Here is a 23,557-nt window from a genome sequence, read left to right as displayed (position 1 = left end):
TTAAATTTGGGCTTTTAAACTCCTAGAAACAGAAACTTAACAACAAATTATTAAGTGGTTTCTGTTGTTGTTTTACCTCTGTCTCCACTGAGGCACCTCTGATTGTTATCAGTTCACATTAAGTATGCTGTAAGTTTTCTCATTTCTTACTCCAGCAAACAGTGAAACTCAGACATCCCCATATGGATACATGGAACCAACCTGGATGATTTTCCCAATAAACCAAGGTACTGGCTGGAGTTTCATGTTTTTGATGTTCTCGTTCAGCACTTCCAGAAAAACTTCGTAGTCTGGCTTTGGAAGAACAACTCCAGGAAACAAATCTGATATAATTCCCTGTTAATAAGCATTCAAGAGAAGGTGGAAAGGATGAAGTATCACATACGAGATTTCAACATTTTCCTAAAATGAGATCTATATAGACAGCGGAAATCTTGAAAAGTTCCACACTTCATTTTTCCTGTGCCAAAACTCATCCAACATTACAAATGTCAACACTATCTGTAAAACATGATTTCCCTCCTAAATAATTTTAGAAGTCAGCAAGTAATGTGGCTGCACTGTCTTCCAGTCATCATACTAGGAATGAACAAGACAGCCCTGATTTCTTTCTTCACAGAGCTCACATTCCAGTAAGGAAGACAGGTATTAAAATAATTAAAAAAGCAAACTAATTAAATTGGATCAGAACAACTACTGAAACCCAACAGCAAATATTATCCTACCCATGAAATCCTTTTTATTAAAATCAGGACTATGGGCCGGTGCTGTGGCACAACGGGTTAATGCCCTGGCCTGAAGCGCCGGCATCCCATATGGGCGCTGGTTTAAGTCCCTGCTGCTCCACTTCCTATCCAGCTCTCTGATATGGCCTGGGAAAGCAGTGGAAGATGGTCTGGGTCCTTCAAATAAATAAATAAATCTTTTTAAAAAAATAAAATTAGGACTAGACAGGGATGTTTGCTATCACCATAGTTACTTAACCTTTGCAGGGAAGGTATCAGATAATAGGTGTGGTGACTAGAGAAGAAAGAAGGTCAGGAGATATAAGAGGAGGTGGAGGAGGTATCAAACAAAGCATTTCATCTTCAGAAGTTGAACCTTGGTCCTAAGCCGAAGTGCTAAGGCAGTGCATACCTGGAACAGAGGGACATCTTGAGCTAAGAACTTGGCCAGGTTGACATCAAGCAAAGCCCGGAGCAGCAAGACACTTTCATTCTCCTCCGGATACTTGAGCTTCAGGTTGCCTGCGGCAGTGAGCACAGACTTGACAGCACGCATACCATAGTCATAGTGATGCTGGGAGGACAGCTGTTCCGAGCACAGGCGGTAGGTCGCAACAATCTTCTGGGCAAGACTGGGAGAACAAAGATACATCACATTGGCAGATTCCTAGGGATGACCGTATCCCACTTAACAGGCATTCTCAACATCTTTGTCCCTTCCCCCTTCAGTAATAGGCTTGCTCATGGACTTGATTCTGAAAGTTAAGATGAAATATAGCACACACACACACATACACACACATGTATGTATAACATGTACTCTATGTGAAAGTATGTGTTATATACCTGTATATATGTATGATTATATGTATGCACACACAACCAAATTTGGGAAGAATATATCAAACTGCTAACAATGTTAATCCTTAGAAGTGAGACAAAAGGTTACTGATAGGAAAATCACACTTTTTATTTCTGTAACATCATAAATTCTTTTCAATGTCCACATTACTTTTAAAATTTAAAAGAAAAACATTTAAAATGTAATGTACTAAGCATACAACACATGTAGACTCGTACACATGGTCTTTTCTTAGTCTTCTTGGACATACAGCTGGACCACATTTCCCAGCCTGGCCTGCGGTTAGGGCAGGCCACACTACTGAGTTCCAGCTAGTAAAATCTAAATAGAAGTGACTGATGGATACCACCAACTCCAGGGCTGGCCTGGAGAAACCTCTTCTGTAAGAGGCGCTGTGGCTCAATAGGCTAATCCTCCACCTAGTGGTGCCGGCACACCAGGTTCTAGTCCCGGTCGGGGTGCCAGATTCTTTCCCGGTTGCCCCTCTTCCAGGCCAGCTCTCTGCTGTGGCCCGGGAAGGCAGTGGAGGATGGCCCAAGTGCTTGGGCCCTGCACCCCATGGGAGACCAGGAGACGCAACTGGCTCCTGCCTTGCCAGCCATGGCGGCCATTGGAGGGTGAACCAACGGCAAAGGAAGACCTTTCCCTCTGTCTCTCTCTCTCACTAACCACTCTGCCTGTCAAAAGAAAAAAAAAAAAAAAAGAACCTCCATGTCATGTGCTAAAGCCTTGAGGTGAGGTGTGAGTGATGAGGGCTTGTAAACTACACCTGGGAGAAACCTACCCTGATCATAAACACGTATTTTAGGTTTGCAGAGAATCAAAGATAAACTTACATTATGCTAATCAATTGATATTTGGGGGTCAGGGTTATCCTCACTGATATACTTACATGCATTCCCCTTATGGAGATTTTCTTTACAAAATCAGTTCACTTTCAAAACAAAGACTTTATGTTGTTCATCTGCACCTAGCAGATGGGGATGAGGGAGGCAGCTCAATAAAGATTTGCCAGTTGAGTAAGTAAATCAGTGAGCAGATCAGTGTAATCCAGGTCTACTATGGGAAGAACAAATTACGCCTCCTTGATTACACATTCTATTTTGAAAATGTCTGTAGCCCCTGACATCACAAATGAGGGCACCAAAGCTACAAGGACACCTAGGGCTTTGTGGAGACATCTGTTTTAACAATGACAAAAAAATCAATTGACCGAAAAGCCATTTTACAATGATTACTTGCATGTGCCATTCTGTGTGTCTTTGTGCACATTGGCCTGTGTGTGTGTGTGTGTTGAAAACCTGGGTAATACTTGAATGAGTGATAACCCAGTGACTTGCAGCCAATAAATGTTGTATTGATTATACTTTAATAGTAAATTATATTAAATTTTTCTCTCCAATCTTGGAATAATTTCATTTGTTTTATTATCTTGCCTCAAGCCATTTAGTAATGTGGGTGTGAATGGGTTAGAGTGAAGGATGAGGGAGATATCAGTGGCTGCTTTTTTCAACAGAAATCCAGGCATATGTGAAGAGAGAGGAGGCCCTTTCTTGGGAATCTGGGACATATCCCAGTTAGGAATGGAGTCAGAAACAAGTGGAGGGCTATACTCTTGTGCTCCCAGATCAGCTAGGGGAGAGGGAGAGGAAGCAAGTTTTTTACATTTCCCTCTTTCCTTACAAAGAGCAATCCACCACACAAAGAAATACTATTTAAAAGACTTTAGCATACACTTGAAAACCAATGTACCATACCTTCTGGAGTCCAGAAACCCCATAGAGTACAGGGAGATTTCTCCAATGAGGGCATAATCTGGTACCATCATGGCCACTGTACGGAACAAGGCCTAGAAAAGGAACAACTAATCAGAACTTGAACACTACGGCGAGTACTGGCGAAAGGCGAATCTATAGAGGCAAAGGTAAGTAGCATGTTTGTTCAGGCTACTCTACTGACAATCCTGGAAAAGAGTGTTGGAGGATGTGTTAGTGCAGAGAGCCCATTTTTAATGGTTGAATCCACTGCTCAACTAACCCCTCCAATGGTCCTGTCCAGATACATACTGTCACATTGGGCCTTTCAATGGTTGAAAAGCTTTAGGTCCTGGTATTCCAATGACAGCTCATTATCCTGTGCCAAAAAAGGATATCTAATAGCATAATCCAAATATGAGAGCTTCCCAGTGTTCAATATGGACATTAGAAATCAATTAGGAACATTGAACCGACATGTATCAAAATAATCCAGATGTCAGATAGATCTTGAGTTCCTGTCCTGCTATCTAACAGCTGTGCCCAAGTTATATGAGCTCTCTTAGAACTCAGATCTATATTTCAAAATAGACTAACAACTTTGTCCCCTTTCATAGAGTTGTTATAAGAATAGATAGCTATCATGTAGATGAAGTGCTTATAAAAGTATGTGGTACACATGGGGTGCTCCATAAACATCAAGTATCGGGTAATTATCTTAGGTCCTAGAGGAGAAGTGACTTGCCAGAGTCCTGCAGTTAGTTAGAAGAAGAGTTGGGACCAGAGTCCAGGCCTCCTGACACCATCCCCTGGTGACTTCTTCTGTATTACATTACTTCATGAAAGCTGTTTGTGCAGATCTAATATGGGTGATGGCTGGGATGGGTGCAGGGGATAGTTACAACTGGGCAGTAAAAACTGAGAAATCTAAGTCCACGTTGTACTTTGGCACTCAATGGTTAATGTTGACCTGGAGTGGGTGGGGAGCTACTTAAAGGATCTCCCTGATTCTCTTCCATTTTCAGAAAGAAGAAGTGGTCTAAGAATCCAGGGCACTAATCAGAATGGATTTCTAGCAGATGGAGTGCTGTGTACATGTCAGCAGATTGGGTGTGTATGGGTCTGTCTTATGACTTCCACCCAAGAGGATAGTACAATAAATTAGAATTTAATCAGTAAAGTAGCATGCCTGAAGGTTTCTTCTGGTCCTTCTGTCATGAAGCTCAGGTGGTAGATGTTCTTCCCATATGAGAAGACCTAGTGATTTTGTGCCCATGGGTCATTGTTCCTTTTGTAAAAGCAGCATGCTAAGGGCATGTAGGGACACCTTCCCCTGAAGATGGCCTTGTTGGCTCTCTTCCCTTTCAGAGGCATTTTTCTTCTACTAGCAGAAAGGCCAGTCAATAGATATTGCCCTGGTTATAACTCAGGCCAGCTCAGCATAGACACTGGGGACAAACATGCAGTCTTGTTATCTCTGTAGTTGCCTGTCTTTGTATGGAAACTACTCAGGCTTATCCAGTTTAGGTTTATCTAGCTTAGGAATGAAGTGGGCACTCCATGTGGTCCAGTCCAGGTTTACCAGAGTTCTCTGTATTGAAATCTGATGCTCTTTTATAAACAGATTTATTTTGTTTTAGCTTACAATGATTTTTTTAAAGTAGAGTCAGGATCTAAAAATCCAAATTTCTGGTTTCTTTCTGAAAAACTGAGATCTGACAATTCCTGCTTTGTACAGCACACTGGAGCTAAGAGGTGGCTGCTGCCTCTAGAAAGGGCATTCAGTAGGGTTTCACTCACTGTGCCGAGCTTGCTTCTCTGGTTTGTATCACCTGTCTCACCTCTGCAGACAACTCAAACTGTGATCGCTGCTCTAGAGTTCAGGTTTTCTATTTGCCACTGGTCATGATGTATGTATTCTCCCACTCCTCCATGAGACCTTGCTGAAGAGGTGGTTGTGTTTTGGGGCCAAGAACTGTCTTAGCACCACTGATACTCTCCTACTCTCACAGCTGAAAAAAATGCCACCTGGCCCTGTTGAGTTTCTCTACGAGATCCCCACCTCTAGAAGCTTCTATTCTGTCACATACATTCATCATTTACACAAACTGATGTTTACCTTGAGGTTATCTGGCAGTTCAGCCCTGCCAGCATACCCGGGGTTCATGGTGATAAAGACAGCACAGGTGGGGTTCAAAGAGAGCTCGGTGCCTTCAAAGATGAACACCTTCAGCTTCCGAATAATGGCCTGTTGAATGCTGAGAATCTGCTGGGCTACCACAGATAGCACTTCTACCTGGAGAGAGAATATCTGGCTGGTGTGAGCTCCTACTTGGGACAGCCACACCACTCTGTCAGAGTCCCCTTCACTTATCAGAGAGAGAACCCAATCATCTGAAAACCAGATCTTCACATTCAAAATTAGGAGCAGGTCATGAGCATCTGGCCTAGGGGTTAAGATGCAGGTTGGGGGTGCCCACGCCCCATGTCAGAGAGTCTTGGTTTGAGTCCTGCCTCTAGTTCCCAATTCCAGCTGATGCAGATTTTGGGAGGTAGCAGATGATGCCTCAGGTGGTTGGGTCCCTGTCACCCATGTGGGAGACCTGGATTGAATTCCTGGCTCCTGGCTTCAGCCCTGCCTATTGTGGACATTTGGAGAATGAACTGGTAGATGGGAGCCTTGTTGGTCTCTTTGTGTTTTCCTGCCTTTTGAAAAAAAAAAAAAACTTAGATGGATGATTTGGGATTTTTGGTAAAGAACAACAAAATTGGTATGCGTGTGTGCATGTGTAAGGAATTTCTACAGTACTTTGTTTCAATACTTGGAGTAGTGCTTGACACAGTAGGAGTGATTATTGGTTCAAATTGCATGTTTATATTTTCTGATCTCATTCCCCACTCAAATAGAATTAATCGCCCATGTTTTTCTGATGCCTCTTTTCTATTACCGCTATAGACTTTACCATATTCTATTTGTTTCATTTAATTTTTGTTACCCTTTGTTTTATTGTAATATTTTTTAATAGGCAGAGTCAGACAGTGAGAGAGAGAAAGACAGAGATAAAGGTCTTCCTTCCATTGGTTCTCCCCCCAAATGGCTACCACGGCCAGCATGCTGCGCTGATCCGAAGCCAGGAGCCAGGTGCTTCCTCTTGGTCTCCCATATGGGTGCAGGGCCCAAACACTTGGGCCATCCTCCACTGCCTTCCTGGGCCACAGCAGAGAGCTGGACTGGAAGAGGAGCAACCGGGACAGAATCTGGTGCCCCGACCAGGACTAGAACCTGGGGTGCTGGTGCCACAGGTGGAGGATTAGCCTAATGAGCCGTGGCGCCAGCCTATTGTAATATTTTCTAAGCTGACTATTTCTTAATTTGTATCATAAACATATGCAGCGTCAGTGACACATAGGAGAGGTCTTTAAAAAGTTCATGGAGAATGTGAATTCATGAAAAACTATGCATGTATTTCAAAATTGTTTTATTCTAAAAAATTGTTTTATTCTAAAATAAACTCAGCTGTTAATTTCATTTTCCCAGAAGCTTCTTGAAGTACCCTCTTAGGAGCTGCTCAATTAATTTTTGAATGAGCCAGTGAATGGATATGTACTGCCGAAGAAAGCACATGAACCAGTGAATGAATAGGGAGGTGGGGATATGTGTATAAAATATGTATTCCATCTCCTGTTTTTTGCTTAGTTCATTGAGTATAAACTCTCTACAAGGGTCATAGAGAAGACATAAGGCCCTGTCATCGTGGATTTAAGAGCCCAGAAAAAGGCCCCTCCATGTTCAACCCCTCCATTCTATAACATAAAGCCAAAGTTACCTCAATCCTGTTGAATTCATCAAAGCAGGCCCATGCTCCAGCCTGGGCGAGACCCTTGAAGAACTTCCCCATGGCTTTGTAATCCAAACCATCTGAGCAGTTGAAGACCACACACTAGAAAGAGGGAGGATGTGGTTACCCTTTAGGATGGATCCATTGCATCCAAACTACCTTGCAACATCAGACATGGGTAGGGCTCCTCTCTCCTTGTTCTACTGGAAGTGCTGGGGCCCCACTCTGCCTGTTACAGCAAACCACCTTGAACTGCATGCTCACTTCCCTGAAGAGGAGTCCAGAGAGGGACAGGAAGAGTGAGTGGGTTGGATGTCTTTTCCCTACCTGCTTGGCCAAAGCTTTGGCTAGATCTTTGGTGGTTTCTGTCTTTCCTGTCCCAGCTGGACCCTCAGGAGCTCCCCCAAGGTTCAGCTTCAAAGCTCCCATCAGCGTCCTAAGGGGAAGGAAACAGGAACTCAGTGCATGAGTCCTAACACACAGGAAAGAAACTAGCTTTTTACTTACTTTGACTCATACAAGTAGTTAAAAATTTCCCCTGGTCATATAACCAACACATCATCATTTTTTTCCAACACATCATCATAAAAAATTCTGTTTTACTAATCGTAACTTCAGAGCCTGGCACAGTGCCTGGTGTATCCACAAACATGTGTTTGGATGACTGATTGAATAAAGGAATATGTATATACATTTAAAAAAAAAGATTTATCTATTTGAAAGGCAGAGTTACAGAGGGAAGGATTGACAGAGAGAGAGAGAGAGAGAGAGAGAGAGAACCATTAGCTGGTCCATTCCCCAAATGGCTGCAATGGCCAGGGCTGGGCCAGGCTGAAGCTCAAAGCCTGGAACTCCACCTGGGTTTCCCACATGGGTGACAGGGTCCCAAGTACTTGGGTCATCATCTGCTGCTTTTCCAGGAGCCTTAGCAGTGAGCTGGATAGGAAGTGGAGCAGTGAGGACTCAAACTGGTACTCATACAGGATGCTACTGTTGCGGGTGGCAGCTTAATTCACTGCACCCCAGTTCTGGCCCCTTCATTCACATTTATAGCCGCAAAGACATGGAATCAACCTAGAGGTCCATTAACTGAAGACTGATGACTGGTAAAGAAAATGTGGGATTTATACACATGATGGAATATTACTCTAGCATAAAATATCACTCTACCATAAAAAAAGAATGAAATCCTGACATTTGCAACAAAATGGATGGAAGTGGATATCATTATGCTAAGTGAAATAAGCCATACCCAGAAGGACAAACATCACACGCTTTCTCTTATTTGTGGAAGTTAATATACATACATAGGCCGGCGCCGCGGCTCAATAGGCTAATCCTCCACCTAGTGGCACCGGCACACCAGGTTCTAGTCCCGGTCGGGGCGCCGGAGTCTGTCCCGGTTGCCCCTCTTCCAGGCCAGCTCTCTGCTGTGGCCCGGGAAGGCAGTGGAGGATGGCCCAAGTGCTTGGGCCCTGCACCCCATGGGAGACCAGGAGAAGCACCTGGCTCCTGCCTTCGGATCAGCACAGTGCGCCGGCCGCAGCGTGCCAGCCGTGGCGGCCATTGGAGGGTGAACCAAAGGCAAAAGGAAGACCTTTCTCTCTGTCTCTCTCTCTCACTGTCCACTCTGCCTGTCAAAATACACACACACACACACACACACACACACACACACACATATATATATATAGAGAGAGAGAAGGAATATAAAAATTGTGTGGGTGTCATGTCATTTTGTATTTAGTTACAAATATTGCTTCACTGAATCATACCATGTTAGGATCACTGTTATAAATCCCTCATTCTGTGATATTAATATCTCTGATTTTAAGAAAAATAGCATATATGGTTATGTATATAATATCTACATTTGAAGTGAATGTGACAAATCAAAAATTATAAAGAAAAAATGAACAAATGAATCTCTCTACATAAAAATCCATATATAAGTTAATCAAAGAAAAGTAAAAAATACTCATAAACTCCATATTCCAAAGATTATCAGTGCTGATGGAATGGGGAAAAGAAATATATTTCTCCACCTACACTCTGAACTTTGAGTTCCTTCTCTTCCTCAGCAAACTAATACAGCATCTGACATGTGCACTTCAAGAATTAGTTGATCAGGGTGGTGCTGTGGCATAGCAGGTAAAGCTGGTGCCTGCAGTGCCAGCATCCCATATGGGTGCTTGTTTGAGTCCAGCTGCTCCACTTCCGATCCAGCTCTCTGCTATGGCCTGCGAAAGCAGTAGAAGATGGCCCAAGTCCTTGGGCCACTGCACCAGTGCGGGAGACCCGGAAGAAGCTCCTGGCTCCTGGCTTCAGATTGGTGCAGCTCTGGCCGTTGCAGCCAACTGGGGATTGAACCAGTGGATGGAAGACCTCTCTTTCTCTCGCTCTCTGACTCTTCTTCTCTCTCTGTGTGTGACTCTGCCTTTCGAATAAATAAATAAATCTCTTTTTTTAAAAAAGAAGTGATTGTTCAAGAGGCCTACAGTTAATAATAATATATCATTTTCAGGATTTTTACTAAATGAGTAGATTATAGGTGCTCTTGCCACAAGGAGTTGGGGGGTTGTGGGATAGCTATCTACGTAAGATGATAAATAGGTTAATTTATACCATTATAGTGGTTATTTAACTACCTGTGTACCTTATAACATATTACATTTCATAAATATATGCAATACAAATTATTTAAAGAAACAAATGGCTGTTGAACAATGAGTGCAATAAGTGAATGCATAAATGAAAAACCACAGGGGTAGGTATTCGCCATCCCTCTTGGGATGTCCACATCCTGTATCCAAGTGCTGGGGTTCAAGTCCTGGCTCCACTCTTGATTCCAGCTTCCTGCTGATGCACACCCTGGGAGCCAGAAGGTGATGACTCAAGTAGTTGGGTCCCAGCCACGAATGTGGGAGACCCAGACTGAGACCTGGGATCCTGGCTTTGGCTTGGCCAAGTCCTGATGATTGTGGGCATTTGGGAAGTGAACCAGGAGATGGGAGAGCTGTATTTATAGGTCTGTAACTCTCAGTCTCTGTCTTTCTTCTTTCTCTGCCTTACTTATTCAAATAAATAAAATTTTAAAAAGTTAAACTTATAGGACACAGAAACAAGTGATTTAAAAAAAAGATTTATTTATTTTTTGAAAGGCAGTGTTACAGAGAGAGAGGGAGAGACAGAGAAAAGAGAGATCTTCCATCTGCTGGTTTATTCCCCAGATGGCTGCAAAGACTCAGGCTAGGCCAGGAAGAAGCCAGCCAGTTCTCCCGGTTCTCCCACATAGGTGATAGAGACCCAAGTACTTGGGCCATCTTTTGCTGCCTTTCCCAGGCATTAGCAAGGAACTGGATCAGAAGTGGAGCAGCTAGTGTGGTGGTATGAGAAGGCCATGCCAAGATGGCTGCTGGCAAGCGAGTGTCAGTTACTCAGGAATGGCTTCGAAATCCACCTGGCAACGGAGCCTGCCTGGCAACAGGCTGTGATTGGTTAAGGAATAAACCGCCCCTTGACTGGATTGGCTGCCTTGGCTATTTAAGCTGTTGTACCGGCTGAAATAAAGGAGTCTGCAGGCTGCTTGCCTCTGGCCCGCTTTCACCCAACTCCTGGGGCCTGTGTGGTGACGCCCCGCCTCTTGCTCCCACCATGCTCCTCCTCTCAGAACGAATCCACAGCAACAAGCTGGGACACAAGCTAGCACCCATATGGGATGCCAGCAAAGCAAGGCTGCAGCTCTACCTGCCATGCCACTACGCTGCCCCCAGAAAACAAGGGATTGTGAATGAGAAAATATTCTCGAGTATTATTTTTGCAATCTAAAAAAATTCACTATAAGCAAATATATAAAAGATATCTAAACATCACACAAAATTGACAAGTTTATAAATCCATATTTCTATTGCAATGAATTCAAGGGAAATGGAAAAGTACTTTGCTGAGCACAAGATGATCCTATCTCTTCATCAGATAGCTGGCAGAGCTAGCAGGGCTGGCAGAGCTTAGAGACTCCTTGTTTCGATCCTTGATCTGACCCCTTGCCTATTTCTTGGCCATGAGTTCCAGACACCATCTTGATTCTTATTATTGGAGAGCTTTCTACTTCAGTCCCATGTCATGTTCATGGTCACATATCAATCCTACACTTACCGGTTCAAATGCATTGATTTACACTAGGACTCCTACCAAGAGCCTAGTTTCCAGCCCATCTTTGGGACCATGGTGACTATGGGAAAACTCTAAAAACTTAAGAATCTGAAATGAAGAGGATAAAGGTAATGCCCCCAGGATGCCTTAACATTCTCCCAATCTTTTTCCTTTGGAGTTCTCTACTCCCTCTTCAGGTTTCGGAGCCTCAGAGTTTACCTGTAGCAGCGGTCAGTGAGGGGCGTAATCACCAGTCGGGGGGAGTTTCCCAGGTACTCATAGCCATACAAAGCTTCTGTAGTTATCATCTTCACCTGCACGTCCTTTGCCACCCAGTAGTAGCGCAGCTGTGAGATCCACTGGAAATCGTTCAGATCAGAGACGTTGTCCTTAGCTAACTTGGCCACTACATCGTGAGCTGTTGGGACACAGAGGCAGAAATACACATGCACAGCCATCAGAATTCTCCCATCTCTTCCGGCTTCTCAGTTAGAAGTGGGTGCTCTCAAGGCCATTCCTCACTCTCCAAACAGTTTCAAGTGGTACCACTCTGCTTGCCTACCACCCCAACCCCACCGCCGCCCCAACTGCAGGCAGCAAATTCTATCAGAGCTGGTCTTTGCCTCCTTCCAAAGACTCAGGCAGAGAATCTCCTGAGTTGTCTTCTCTCAAGTAGTACAGTAGATGTATTAAATGTGCATACTCCAAAATCAGACTGCCTCTGTTTGAACTCTGGTTCCACCATGAACTAGCTATAGGACTCTGGGCAAGTTACTCAACCTTTCTGTCCCTCAGTTGTATAATCTGTAGAATGGGGATAACGTTGTACCCACTTATGATTATAAGGATTAGATCAATATATATTATACACACACACACGGGGTGGAGTGAGAGCAAGAAAGACAGAATATTGTGTGTGACATATAAAATATTATATACTAGCTATTGTTATCATTGCTAAAATCTTGGGAGACTAATTTACAGGGCTTTGCAATATATAGTGACCCCAAATGCTGTCATAGCCTCAGTATGACCCTTTGTCTGTTCCAGGTCTCTAGAGTATCCAAGAAGGATGCAGTCCCTTGTTCTGACACAGCCAGGCAGTTTGCAGCAGAAGGCATCCCCATGAATCCATCATGAGATCATCCTCTCCATCTGGGGGCCTGAGAAACCAGCTGAGACATACGTTTCTAGTTTTCCTCCTTTCTCTCATAGGATTATGAGCCTAATTTAATTTTCTCACAATGGCATAAGCTCTGATGCTCGAGAGTTATATAGGTTTATGAAAATCACTAATTACTTTTTAGATAACTCACAGGGTGAGAGTTACTGAGATCTCAGAGCTGGTACAGCAGGCTCAGAATGTGGATCTTAGAAATGTAACTTGACAAAGGGATGCTTCTGCAAGTCTCCTGCCTCTCTGTGAGAAAGGCCGTCTTTATTAGAGTAAAATCTGGAGCCCTGTAGAGAGGAGTCCTACAAGATTACACCAATATCTCTCCTGAAGAATTTAATTCCCTTCTAGGTTCACTGAGAGAACCTATAGGATGGTAGCAAGAGTAGGTTCTGTATGAAAGATCCAAGAGGAAAGTGAATCTAAAGGGATTGTACTGGGGACACTTTCACTATCTAGTGTGTATGTGTGTGTGCATGTTTGTGCTTGTAAAAGCAACCACTCTGGAGTACTCTGGGCAATACCATGGCTGTATTCATTGCTCCTACCAGCTGGGTATGTGGCCAACTGAAGAACACATTCTCTCCTCCCTCTCTGATTATGCCAGTCTATTCAGGTGAAGTTCAACTGAAATGAGCATCAACCTTGAGGGGAAATGGATGCCACGAATGCCTTAGGAAGCTGGGTGTGTGAGCAGGAGAGATGCTGTCACCTGGCAACCAGCCTGGTCCAGCCCTCGTTTCCATGGTGATGATGGAACGAGGGTGTGGGGGTGGTTTGTTTTATTCAAAGACCCTAGTTATTCCCTCTCCTTTTCTCCTTCTTTTTTTTTTTTTTTTCTAAAGGAAGATATGGAGGGCATCATCATATCTAATCACCTCCTCCCCACATCACCATCCGTTTCTAGTCCCTGGGGTTTGAAATCAGACATTGGAGCCTCTGCCACTGACATGCTGTGAGCGTCTCAGCAGGTCCTTTACCTTTCTAAGCCTCAGATTCTCAAGCAATGAACTATATATGAAAATCAAACAATGTAGTGCAAAGCTTGGCACCTAGTGAATATTCAACAATCTTAGATGGCTAACCCACAGAAACCACTCCAGCCTGGTGCCTCTCACAAATGGCTTTGGCCATCAGTGAGTCCTGCTTGGAGGGCTGCTGGAAATAAGGATGAGAAGAGAGGGGAAATGGGCTGGAGACATGAGCTGGCTTTGGCTTCACCTCTTACTCTGCCATCTTCTCTGAGTTGGAGAGGCCTTGCCCTAATAGGAAGGAAAACCTGCATCATTCCACCCAGGAGAACTGAAAGAAGCAAACCTGGCTGCCATCCTGGACAGTCAGTAACGCTAAGACAAGTCTCGCTGCTTACCATGGACATCGATGACCGTGAGGGCCCCGAGAGTGAGTCGAGCTCCACTGCTCAGCTTCCCTCGCACCAGCTGCACAATCTGTGCAATCTGATCGTTGCTCTTTTTCAGAAAATCCTGGCAGGAGTAGAGGAGGGGAGAAGTGGTTAAACTGGATTCTCTGGTGATCCCTTCAGGGAATGACATCATCAACCACCCAGTGGCCTAGGCCAGACTCCTTCCTGCATGTTATGCCTCAAAGCTTCCTCTCCCTCTCCCCCAGTCAATAATGTCTAGATGAATTTCAAATGCACTGTGCTAATTGAAAAAGGCCAGATTTAGAAGACTGTACAGTTTTAGGTTTATGATATTGTGGAAGATAAAACTTCAGGGGCAGAAAAGAGACTAGTAATTTCCAGACGCTTAGAGTAGGGACAGAAGTTGATGACAGGTACAGGAGGGGATGTTCGGTGGTCTGGAACTATTTTATAGCTTGCTTGTGATGGTGCCTACATGGACTGTTCGCATTTGGTAAAACTCAGGACTGTATCCTAAAAAGGGTGACTTTTACTGTATTATAAGCCAGAATTAACTTTTTCAGATTAAAGGAGACAATTTAGATCTGAAAATGAAATGCAACTTGTAATCCTAGACTAGGAAAAAAAATGTGTTAGTGAGGCAATTGACTAGATTTAAATTAGCAATCTAAACAATCTATAGAACAGAACATACTATTGTATCACTGTTTATTCCGTGATTTGGATAACTGCACTGTGGATATAGAACATGTTAATATCTAGGGAATCCGGATGAAGGGTATGCTGGAACTCTTTGTATTATTTTTGTAACATTATTTGTAGGCCTGATTTACTGAAAAATGAAGAGGTTAAAAATATACATGAATTAAAAATGTTATTTATTTAATTTATTTTAAAGTCATAGATAGAGACAGACACAGAGACAAAAAAAAAAAAAAAAAAAAACAGACAGGGATCTTCCACCTACTGGTTTACTCTCCAGATGCCTACAACAGCTGGGGCTGAGCCAGGTCAAAGCCTGGAAACAGGAACTCAATCTGGGCCTCCCAAGTGGGAGGGATCCAACTACTGGAGTCATTCTCTGCTGCCTGCTAGGGTGTACATTAGCAGGAAGCTGTAACTGGGAATAGAGGTGGGACCTGAATCCAGGTATCCTGATATGGGATGTATGCACGCTAAGCAGTATTTTAAATGCTATGCCTAAACACTTGTCCTTAAAATGAATTAAAAAAAAAAGAGCACCCTAGATTCAAATCTCACCTTCCTTACTTCCTAGCTATGTAGTTCTGAGAACATGATTTTAAGCTTCTGAGTCTATCAAATCTAGATTATTATAGCTACTTCTTTAAGATGCCTTGAGGATGGCCAGTGCTGCAGCTCACTAGCCTAATCCTCTGCCTGCGGTGCTGGCACCCCAGGTTCTAGTCCTGGTTGGGGTACTGGTTCTGTCCCGGTTGCTCCTCTTCCAGTCCAGCTCTCTGCTGTGGCTCGGGAGTGCAGTGGAGGATGGTCCAGGTCCTTGGGCCCTGCACCCGCACAGGAGACCAGGAGGAAGCACCTGGCTCCTGGCTTCAGATGGGCACAGCGCGCCGGCCGCAACGCACTGACCGTGGCGGCCACTTGAGGGGTGAACCAACGGAAAAAGGAAGACCTTTCTCTCTGTCTCTCTCTCTCACTGTCTAACTCTTCCTGTCAAAAAAAAAAAAAAAAAAAAAAAGACAAAAAAAAAAAAAGATGCTTGAGGATTGAGAGAGTACTATGAAGCACTTGGTACAATGTTTGATGTGAATAAAACATCCAGTGAATAACAGTGGTTGTTATGGTTATTAATAACAAAGTCCCTGGAACAGATAAAAAAATAATTTCTCCATGCTTCTGCATTGCCCTTGGGGTATTGGTAAAGCCCTTGGTGGAGGGGCTGCTCCCATGTCTCTCTTAATTATGCCCATTCCACAGCTATTCCAGACCACAGTACCTTCAGTTGTGCAATGCATCATGTTTTTCATCTGCAGACTTTTGCATATTCCAGTTCTACTCTCTAGAACACTCTGGTTCCCATTCTCTGCTAATTTCTAGTCATACTTTAGGTCTCCTCAAAGATACTGCTTTTCTGTGAAGTCTTTCCTTCTCTCATTTCCCTCCTTGCTCTCCACACTTCTGTATTGCTGTTCTTTCCTTATAATCGTTCTATGTAAGAGTCATTTTATCTTGCCACTAATCTACAAAACCATGAGGACAGGGACTATGTCTGTCTTGATCAACTCTCTGATTCCTTCACCTAGTAGCAGTCACAGTACCGAGCAAACAAATATTTGTTAAATGAATAATGGACAGCTGGACTGATGATCATCCTGCACCAACACCTGCCACTTTTAGAATACAGAGGCATATCATTCAGCATACATTATCCCAGAGATGCAGTCACAGAGGGCAAAAGTGTTGTTTCTAAAACTTGAAAGGGCTGGATACGGGTTTGTTTGCGACCAGGAATGGTGAGGAGGGGGCTGTAATGTAGGAAAGGAGGAAAACAGTGGTGGTCTCTTGGCATAGGAAGACAAATAGGTCTTTGTTGGTGGAGAGTCTGCCAGGTGGATCCCCGGGGGCAAAGGCTGATAAATCTTAGAATTTGTATCTGGGAAGGACTGTGCAGGGTCTCACACTATACAATTCTACTACAGCCCCAATTCCAAACTCACTGTCTTCAAGACAATCATGGCTTCTATGACACCGTGAGCCAAAATGATTTTTGTTTCAAAAACAAAACATGGCTATTCTAAAGATATATCATTCAAATCCTGGTCGATGCTTGGATACCCTCTGCAAGCTCCAAGGCAGGCTCACTTACCGGTAGGGTGTTTTTGACTATGGCTTCGGACACCTCCTGAGTCCAAAAGATGCAGGAGACACAGATAACCACTTGACCAGGCCACTGCAAGACCCACTGGTTACGAGGGACCTGAGAAAGGCAAGGGGGATTATTGTAGGATTATCACATGTGGTTTAAACTATCTGAAAACACGCCCCACCACCTCACCCACACAACAAATACAAAACCCTCCCCACCCTTAGATGCTATAAGGATTGACATCTCTAGGTTTATCGATTTGTGACTTCCTCTCTGAATTTTATGAAAAACAAAATCACTAACAATTTCTTCAACTCTTTTTTTATGCTTCCATTTGGCAATTTTTTAAAAAACATAATCAAGGTGATGTTCAGGGAGAAAATCTACTATTTTTAATGGCAACATCTTATTGCAATACTGTGCAATAGTTTTCTTAGCCATGCCCTTTGCTCCCCATGTTTTTTTTTTTTTTTTTAAATAGATCAGGAGTGAGCAAGCTATGGCATGAGGACCAGATCTGGCCATGCTTGTTTTTGTACATAAAAGGTCACTGGAGCACAGCCCTGCCTATCATTTTACATATTGTCTGTGATGCTTTTGTGCTATAAGGGCAAAGATAACTAGTTGTAATGGGAGTGCAGCCCTGCAGAGCTGAAAATGCCATATGGCCCTTTGCAGAAAAAGTCTACTGACTCTTACTATAGATTCAGTTGGGTGAAACAATTTCATACCAGTAGCAACGCTGTTTTCTTTTTTGATTTACAATGTATCAGAGAAAACAAGGATTGGCCTTTGACTTGCAGTATGAGGGGCAGCAGGGTCAGTGCCCAATACTTTAGGTGAAGGTGTTAATTGCATGTGCTTTGTTTGATGCACAGACGGGGTCCTGGGAATGAAGGAGGAGCCTGAAGGTAAGAAAATGTGTGGCTAATACGAGAATGGACTAAAGTTAGGTTCTGCCAGCATGAACCTCGATAAAGCACAACTAAAGGTTCACTGTGACAGGTTACTTTCTCTTAGGCTGTATGTTACACCAATTTCCACTAAAGCTTTAGGAACTCAATGAGTTGTGCCATCCAGCAGCTATATGATGCAAGTAAATGCTTAATAGCAAGGGGCTCTAAATAGAACTGGTGCCATCAATTTTATCTGACAAAAAGGACTGGCCTGTAGAAACCCAAGGATACCAGTCAACACTCTTGTGTTGTTTTACTTGCTTCTAACTGCAAATATTTTCACTAAAACATGTTCATTGCCCTAGGATTTATAAGTAAAGAGCATAGGGGGTAATTGAGCTGATCCATTTAACCTTCTCCCCAAAGCCCCCTTCATAAAACCAACATCCTGACATGTGTACGTTGATTCTTGTTTACCTTGACGTATGCTTCAATTCCAAGTCCAATAACATCCCGCATACTGGCAAGCATCATCTGCTCTACCTGCTGCAGCCACTTTTCAACCATGCCCTGCAGGACAAGACACAGAGAGGCAGTAGGTTAACTACTGCCCACAGGGAGGGTCCATGGGCAGAACCTAGTTTTCTCTCTGGACAGGGCTAGAGGGAAGCCAAAAGCTTTGCATGTCTTCCATGCAATATTCTTTAACCATTTGCTTTACATTCATCTCTAGTATTCTAAGAACTGTATGCCTCCTTAAAGGGCAATAAGGATTTCTTTCATGTCACTTTTTGAAACAGAGAAGTTCTCTGAAAGCAAATAAAACACTCACATTTCAATTAATAATTTTTTTAACAGGTTTGATTCATACATTATTTCAGTAGCTCCCAAACTTTGCTGTGTGCTGGAATCATCTGGAGCTCTTTATAAAACACAGCTGTCTGACTCCCACCTCCAGACATTTTTTTATTTAATTGATGTGAGATGCAACATAGGCTTTTGTATTTTGTTTAAATACAAAATTTGTATTTAAAGCTCCATAGGTAATTTGAATGTACAGCAAATTATTTGGTTTTAGAATTTCAGGTAACAGCAGCTGCTCTGGGTTAGTGATATGACTTCTGGTTGTTACAGGTGTTTTTTGTTTTTGTTTTGTTTTGTTTTGGTTTTGTTTTTGACAGGCAGAGTTAAGACAGTGAGAGAGAGCGAGAAACAGAGAAAAAGGTCTTTCTTCCATTGGTTCACCCCCTAAATGGCTGTTACGGCTGGCATGCTGTGCTGATCTGAAGCCAGGAGCCAGGTGCTTCTTCCTGGTCTCCCATGCGGGTGCAGGGCCCAGACACTTGGGCCATCCTCCACTGCCCTCTCAGGCCACAGCAGAGAGCTGGACTGGAAGAGGAGCAACCGGGACAGAACCGGCACCCCGACTGGGACTAGAACCCGGGGTGCCGGTGCCGCAGGCGGAGGATTAGCCAAGTGAGCCGTTTACAGGTGTAGGTGGCAAAACAGTCAAAAAAGCAAGGACAAGAGTGTGTGTTTCTACTTGAGTGTATTTTCTTGTTCAGTAGGAATGGAATTCACACCTTACTCATTATATAAGGACACAAGTTATGAAAACTGAGGTAAGCAGCATCTTAGTGATTCCATGACCCTTTACAAACAAGTGCCACAGGAAACTATTGTTCTGAGAGGATCACTTTTAAATGGCCTCTACATAAGGAGATCAAAACAGCACCAGTTACTTGGATCTAATTCCTGCTACTGCTTCTATGTCAAGTTAGCCTGAAATCCTTCTACAAATTTAATTATGTCATGCAGCCTGTAGCATAATACCCATTTTAGAGATGTATAAACTGAGACCCAGAAAGATTAAATGACTTCCCCAAATTTCCCAGTGGCTAATTGATGGACCCAAGTGTTATATACTCAGGCCATCTAGAAATACAGTCCAAATGCCTCGCCAGTGTTCTCTCTGTCTTTCTCTGCTGTTGCATGGAAAAAAGAACCAAAAATGTGTAAGGGAAGTTACTTTGGCGTTAGCTGGATAGATATTCTGTATGAATGGAACAGTTTCTTTTTCCGAGCTGATCATGCCCACAATGGCCAGATTGTCTGTAAACTCCAACTTGGCAATTCCTTCAAAGCACTTCTTCAAGTGTGGTTGCACGCGGAGGGGGTCCTTTGTTTCAGACAAGATCTCCAGAAGCTCGTCATTTGACAGGAAGAAGAACCTATTTCAAAGTAAAAGAAGAGGGTAGCTAGAACCTCTCCCAAGAACTTTCTCCAACCAGATAATATCCCTAACAGGCAGATCGCACCCAGGTGAATATAAGCTATGTCCTAGGGTCTTCTCTAAGGCCCACTGTTTTTATTTTTATTTGAGGTTTAGAAGGTGGAGATGGTTTTGGTCAGAGATCATGAAAGGCAGAGTTACAGACAGACAGACAGACAGACACACATATACAGAGGTCTTCTATCCACTGGTTCAGTGCCCAGATGGCTGAGCCAGGCTGAATCCAGGAGCCTGAAATTCTTTCCAGGTCTCCCACATGGGTGACAGAGGCCCAAGCACTTGGGCCATCTTCTGCTGCTTTTCCAGGCACATTAGCAGGGAGCTGGATTGGAAGTGGAGCAGCCAGAACTTAAACCGACTCTCATATGGGATGTTGGTGTCCCAGGCAGCTGCTTAACCTGCTGGGCCACAACACTGGCCCCCAGTGGTCTCAACTTTGACAGCATTTTAGAATCACCTGGGGGACTGTCTAAAAATTCCAGTGCCCAGGCCTTCTGATGTAATTGATCTGCGGTTGGGTCTGGGGAAACTCAGCTTTTCAAAAATTCCAGATGATTCTAATGTGCAATCAGTGTTGAGACTCACTGGTAAGAGGAAACAGAAAGATTTACTTGTCTTTCCTTCTCTCCCAGTATGCCAGAAAACGGTACAGGTATGAAACCAGAAAGGGCATATTACTAGTCACCCTACTTACATGTAGAGGCTTCTGCCATCTCTTAAATTACAGATAAAAAGACAACTTTGCTGCTTTCGTTAGGCCCTAAAAGCAGCAACAACAATCCTTCAGACAATGTGTCCCTCTACTGCGACAACCAGGCTGAAAGTTCCACAATGGAGGGACCACGTGACTACAATCTTCACTGAATCTAGTGGGTTACCAAAGTGGTCACAGTATTTGCAGCTCCTGTCATCAAGAGTAGAGTCTATTTTCACATCTCTTGACCCTGGGCTCACTCTGTCTTGCTTCCGCCAACCGAATATAGTGAGCGTGAGTTTGCACGAATTTCAAGCCTAACAAGAGGCCTTGAAGTTTCCACTCCTGCTGCTCTTAGGAATCCTGTGACCACCACCATGTGAACAAACCTAGGCTAGCCTTCTAGAAGGTGATGATACATGGTTCAACTGTTCTTGTTACCCCTGCTTACAGCTGACTATAGTCACATGTGAGCTCTGACGAGGCCAGAAGAACCACCCAGCTGAGACAAATCCAATCTGCCAACCTGTAGGATTGTGAGCTAAACAAACAGTTGTTTTATTAAGCCTCTAACTTTTGGAGTGTTTGTTACACATCAAGTCAAACTGACTTTGCAGTGTAGAGCAAGAAGGCAGAGACCAATAATTAACTGTTGGCTGATTAACCAATATCTTAGGGGGTGTCAGTTTCTCTCGCTCTCAGTGAAATTCAAATGGGTGTTCTCCATGGGCTTACACTTCTTCTATCTCCATCATGTGTTACTATGAATAGGCTAAATGGTCATAAAATAATAATTAATACAATTATGTAGATTAAATTAATTATTTAGTATGCTGTATTTTCAAGATAAAATTAATTTATGTGACAATAACTTTCAAAGTGTTTGCTGACAGTGTTTATTTTATAAAATAAAACTTTATAATGAAATTTGAGATACTGTGTGTGTGTGTGTGTGTGTTTAACTTGGTGAGAAAATGTAGCTTAGAGAGTTTAAATGACTATCTTATCGAAACCTCCTGTGTTTGAATTCCAGGTTGGCCATTTAACAGTCTTGTGTTTTTAGGAAAATTATTTTCTCATTTATAAAATGATGATAATAATAATGCTTTCAACATAATAGGATTATTGTGAGAATTAAATAAGTTAATTAAGTATAAAGCACTTAGAGCAGTATCCTAGCATAAGAAAAATGTTATTTTAGTGTTGACTACTCCTATTTTTATTAGAAATAATAGTGGATACAGGATCAGAAGCCAAATCTCATGTATTTCCTAAATTTAATCTCTTCTCATATTTTGTGCTTCCAAATCAAGGTTTCTCTACTTTTCTTCTGTATTATATTTGTGTTGTCCAATACAGAAACCAGTAGCCACAAGTGGTTATTATGTGAAAAATTTAATATTAAATAAAATTAGAAATTCATTTTCTCAATCATGCTAGCCACATTAAAGTGCTCAATAGCCATATGGAGCTACTGGATACCATCTTAGCACACATATAAAAATTCTTATCATTGCAGAAAGTTATATTGGACAACACTGTATTGAACAGACACCAAAGACATTTATGAATTCCAAACAAATCCTTTTTGTTTTTGCTTGAAGCAGAGGTCAGTGGAGAGCAGGGAACTGACTTTGTCTCCCTGTAAAGGAACATTAAAATTACTTTTCTGAAAATCAAATTAGCATCAAGCCTGCATACCAATCAAAAGTCAAATGACAGAATGGCCACCCACAATGAACTAGACAATGATGGATTTTTAGGACTGAGGACCTTCCTTTCTGGAACTAGCCCTCTAAAACTACCTTGACTTTTACACAGAAGAACAATGGTTCTCATGGGGAAAAAACAGTCAAATGTAAACATACCTCCCAGAAACTACACAATTTGATGGCAAAAAATTTAGCTGACATTTCTTAAACACACAGTGTAGGAACTAAACGTTTTACATATGTTAGCTCATTGGTCTGTACAACAAATATGCAAAATAGGGGCCCTTATCATATCCCAACTTCACAGTAGAGAACTTGAAGCTCATACAGATTTGCAGAAAGTCTCAAGACTAACAAGAGGAAAGTCCAGGACTGTTTACTTCCAAGACCAGGCTCTTAATCCTGGGCACTACACTTTTTTAGTCAGGAGAAAAGACAATGCTTCTTGGCCAAAATGTGGGTTTGATTCACTGTGCCCATTCAATCTCCCTGTCAAGCGTGGGGAATGTCCAGCTTCAGGTCCTTATAAGGCCTGTGAAATCATTTGGTCTGGCCCTGCCAAGGCAACCACAGATAGGACTCAAAATTTAATAAATCTATAGCAGGTTATTTTTTAAGTTAATAATTTTGTATGGCCTGCAAATGATATAAAAAATATCTAGATGGTCCTTGTCAGAATAAAAGTTCCCCACCCTTGCATAGACCACAAGCATACACCCCACTCTGAATGCTGTCTTTTGGGAGAATGGAGAACCAGCAAAGAATAAGGAATAGATTGGTCCAAGCCAACTCTAAGTATGAAAAAATGTAATTCTACTAATGTATGAGCCAAGAGGGTAATTCTCAATAAAAGAACAACGATGGATACCTGGGGAAAAACAGTCTCTTCTTCTCCAGGTACTCATTCAGCCCTTTCTGGATGTCCTCCAACAAAAGGTTGGCTTCTTGAAGCTTCTCATTCATCCGTGGCTGGTCTGCTGCCACCAGAACCCGAGTATCTTTCACCTGGGTTCCATCAGAAAAGGCAAGAATCGTCACGGAGCTCCCAACTTCTGAGATTAATCATTGCAATGACTGTGTGACAAATTCAAGAACTATGCTTCCTGCCCGGCCAGCTGCCTCCTAATTTCCCTCCTAATCCCACTGGGGTGAATGCTGCTATAACATGATCTTGTTCCATATGGTAGGGTGGGGTTCTGGCTCCTGAAATTAACCAAGTTAATTACA

The 23,557-nt window shown here is 42.9% G+C and overlaps 1 protein-coding gene across 7 annotated transcripts in view; it reads right to left on the bottom strand.

Moving 5' to 3' along the window:
- Positions 1-23,557, bottom strand: part of DNAH3 (dynein axonemal heavy chain 3) — a 191,403-nt gene that overhangs the window by 90,330 nt on the left and 77,516 nt on the right. For 6 of the 7 annotated variants that reach the window (XR_011384660.1, XM_051847854.2, XM_070064651.1 and 3 more), the window contains 12 exons: positions 23,199-23,335; positions 19,661-19,862; positions 18,109-18,201; positions 16,736-16,846; positions 13,876-13,990; positions 11,552-11,750; positions 7,508-7,616; positions 7,169-7,282; positions 5,461-5,637; positions 3,345-3,436; positions 1,138-1,357; positions 202-336 (listed from right to left, as the gene is read on the bottom strand). Coding sequence is in view for 5 of the 7 variants with exons in the window: in XM_051847854.2 (XP_051703814.2) it covers positions 202-336; positions 1,138-1,357; positions 3,345-3,436; positions 5,461-5,637; positions 7,169-7,282; positions 7,508-7,616; positions 11,552-11,750; positions 13,876-13,990; positions 16,736-16,846; positions 18,109-18,201; positions 19,661-19,862; positions 23,199-23,335 (1,704 nt within the window). In the remaining 2 variants the exon portion in view is untranslated. Of the gene's footprint in view, positions 1-201; positions 337-1,137; positions 1,358-3,344; positions 3,437-5,460; positions 5,638-7,168; positions 7,283-7,507; positions 7,617-11,551; positions 11,751-13,875; positions 13,991-16,735; positions 16,847-18,108; positions 18,202-19,660; positions 19,863-23,198; positions 23,336-23,557 lie in introns of those variants that run through there. The other variant, XR_011384661.1, reaches the window with a different exon arrangement.

The sequence above is a fragment of the Oryctolagus cuniculus genome, chromosome 19 (assembly GCF_964237555.1).
Source record: "Oryctolagus cuniculus chromosome 19, mOryCun1.1, whole genome shotgun sequence".
NCBI lineage: Eukaryota > Metazoa > Chordata > Mammalia > Lagomorpha > Leporidae > Oryctolagus > Oryctolagus cuniculus.
The sequence above is the reverse complement of the archived record's forward strand: the minus strand, read 5'-3'. Positions and strand labels throughout refer to the sequence as shown.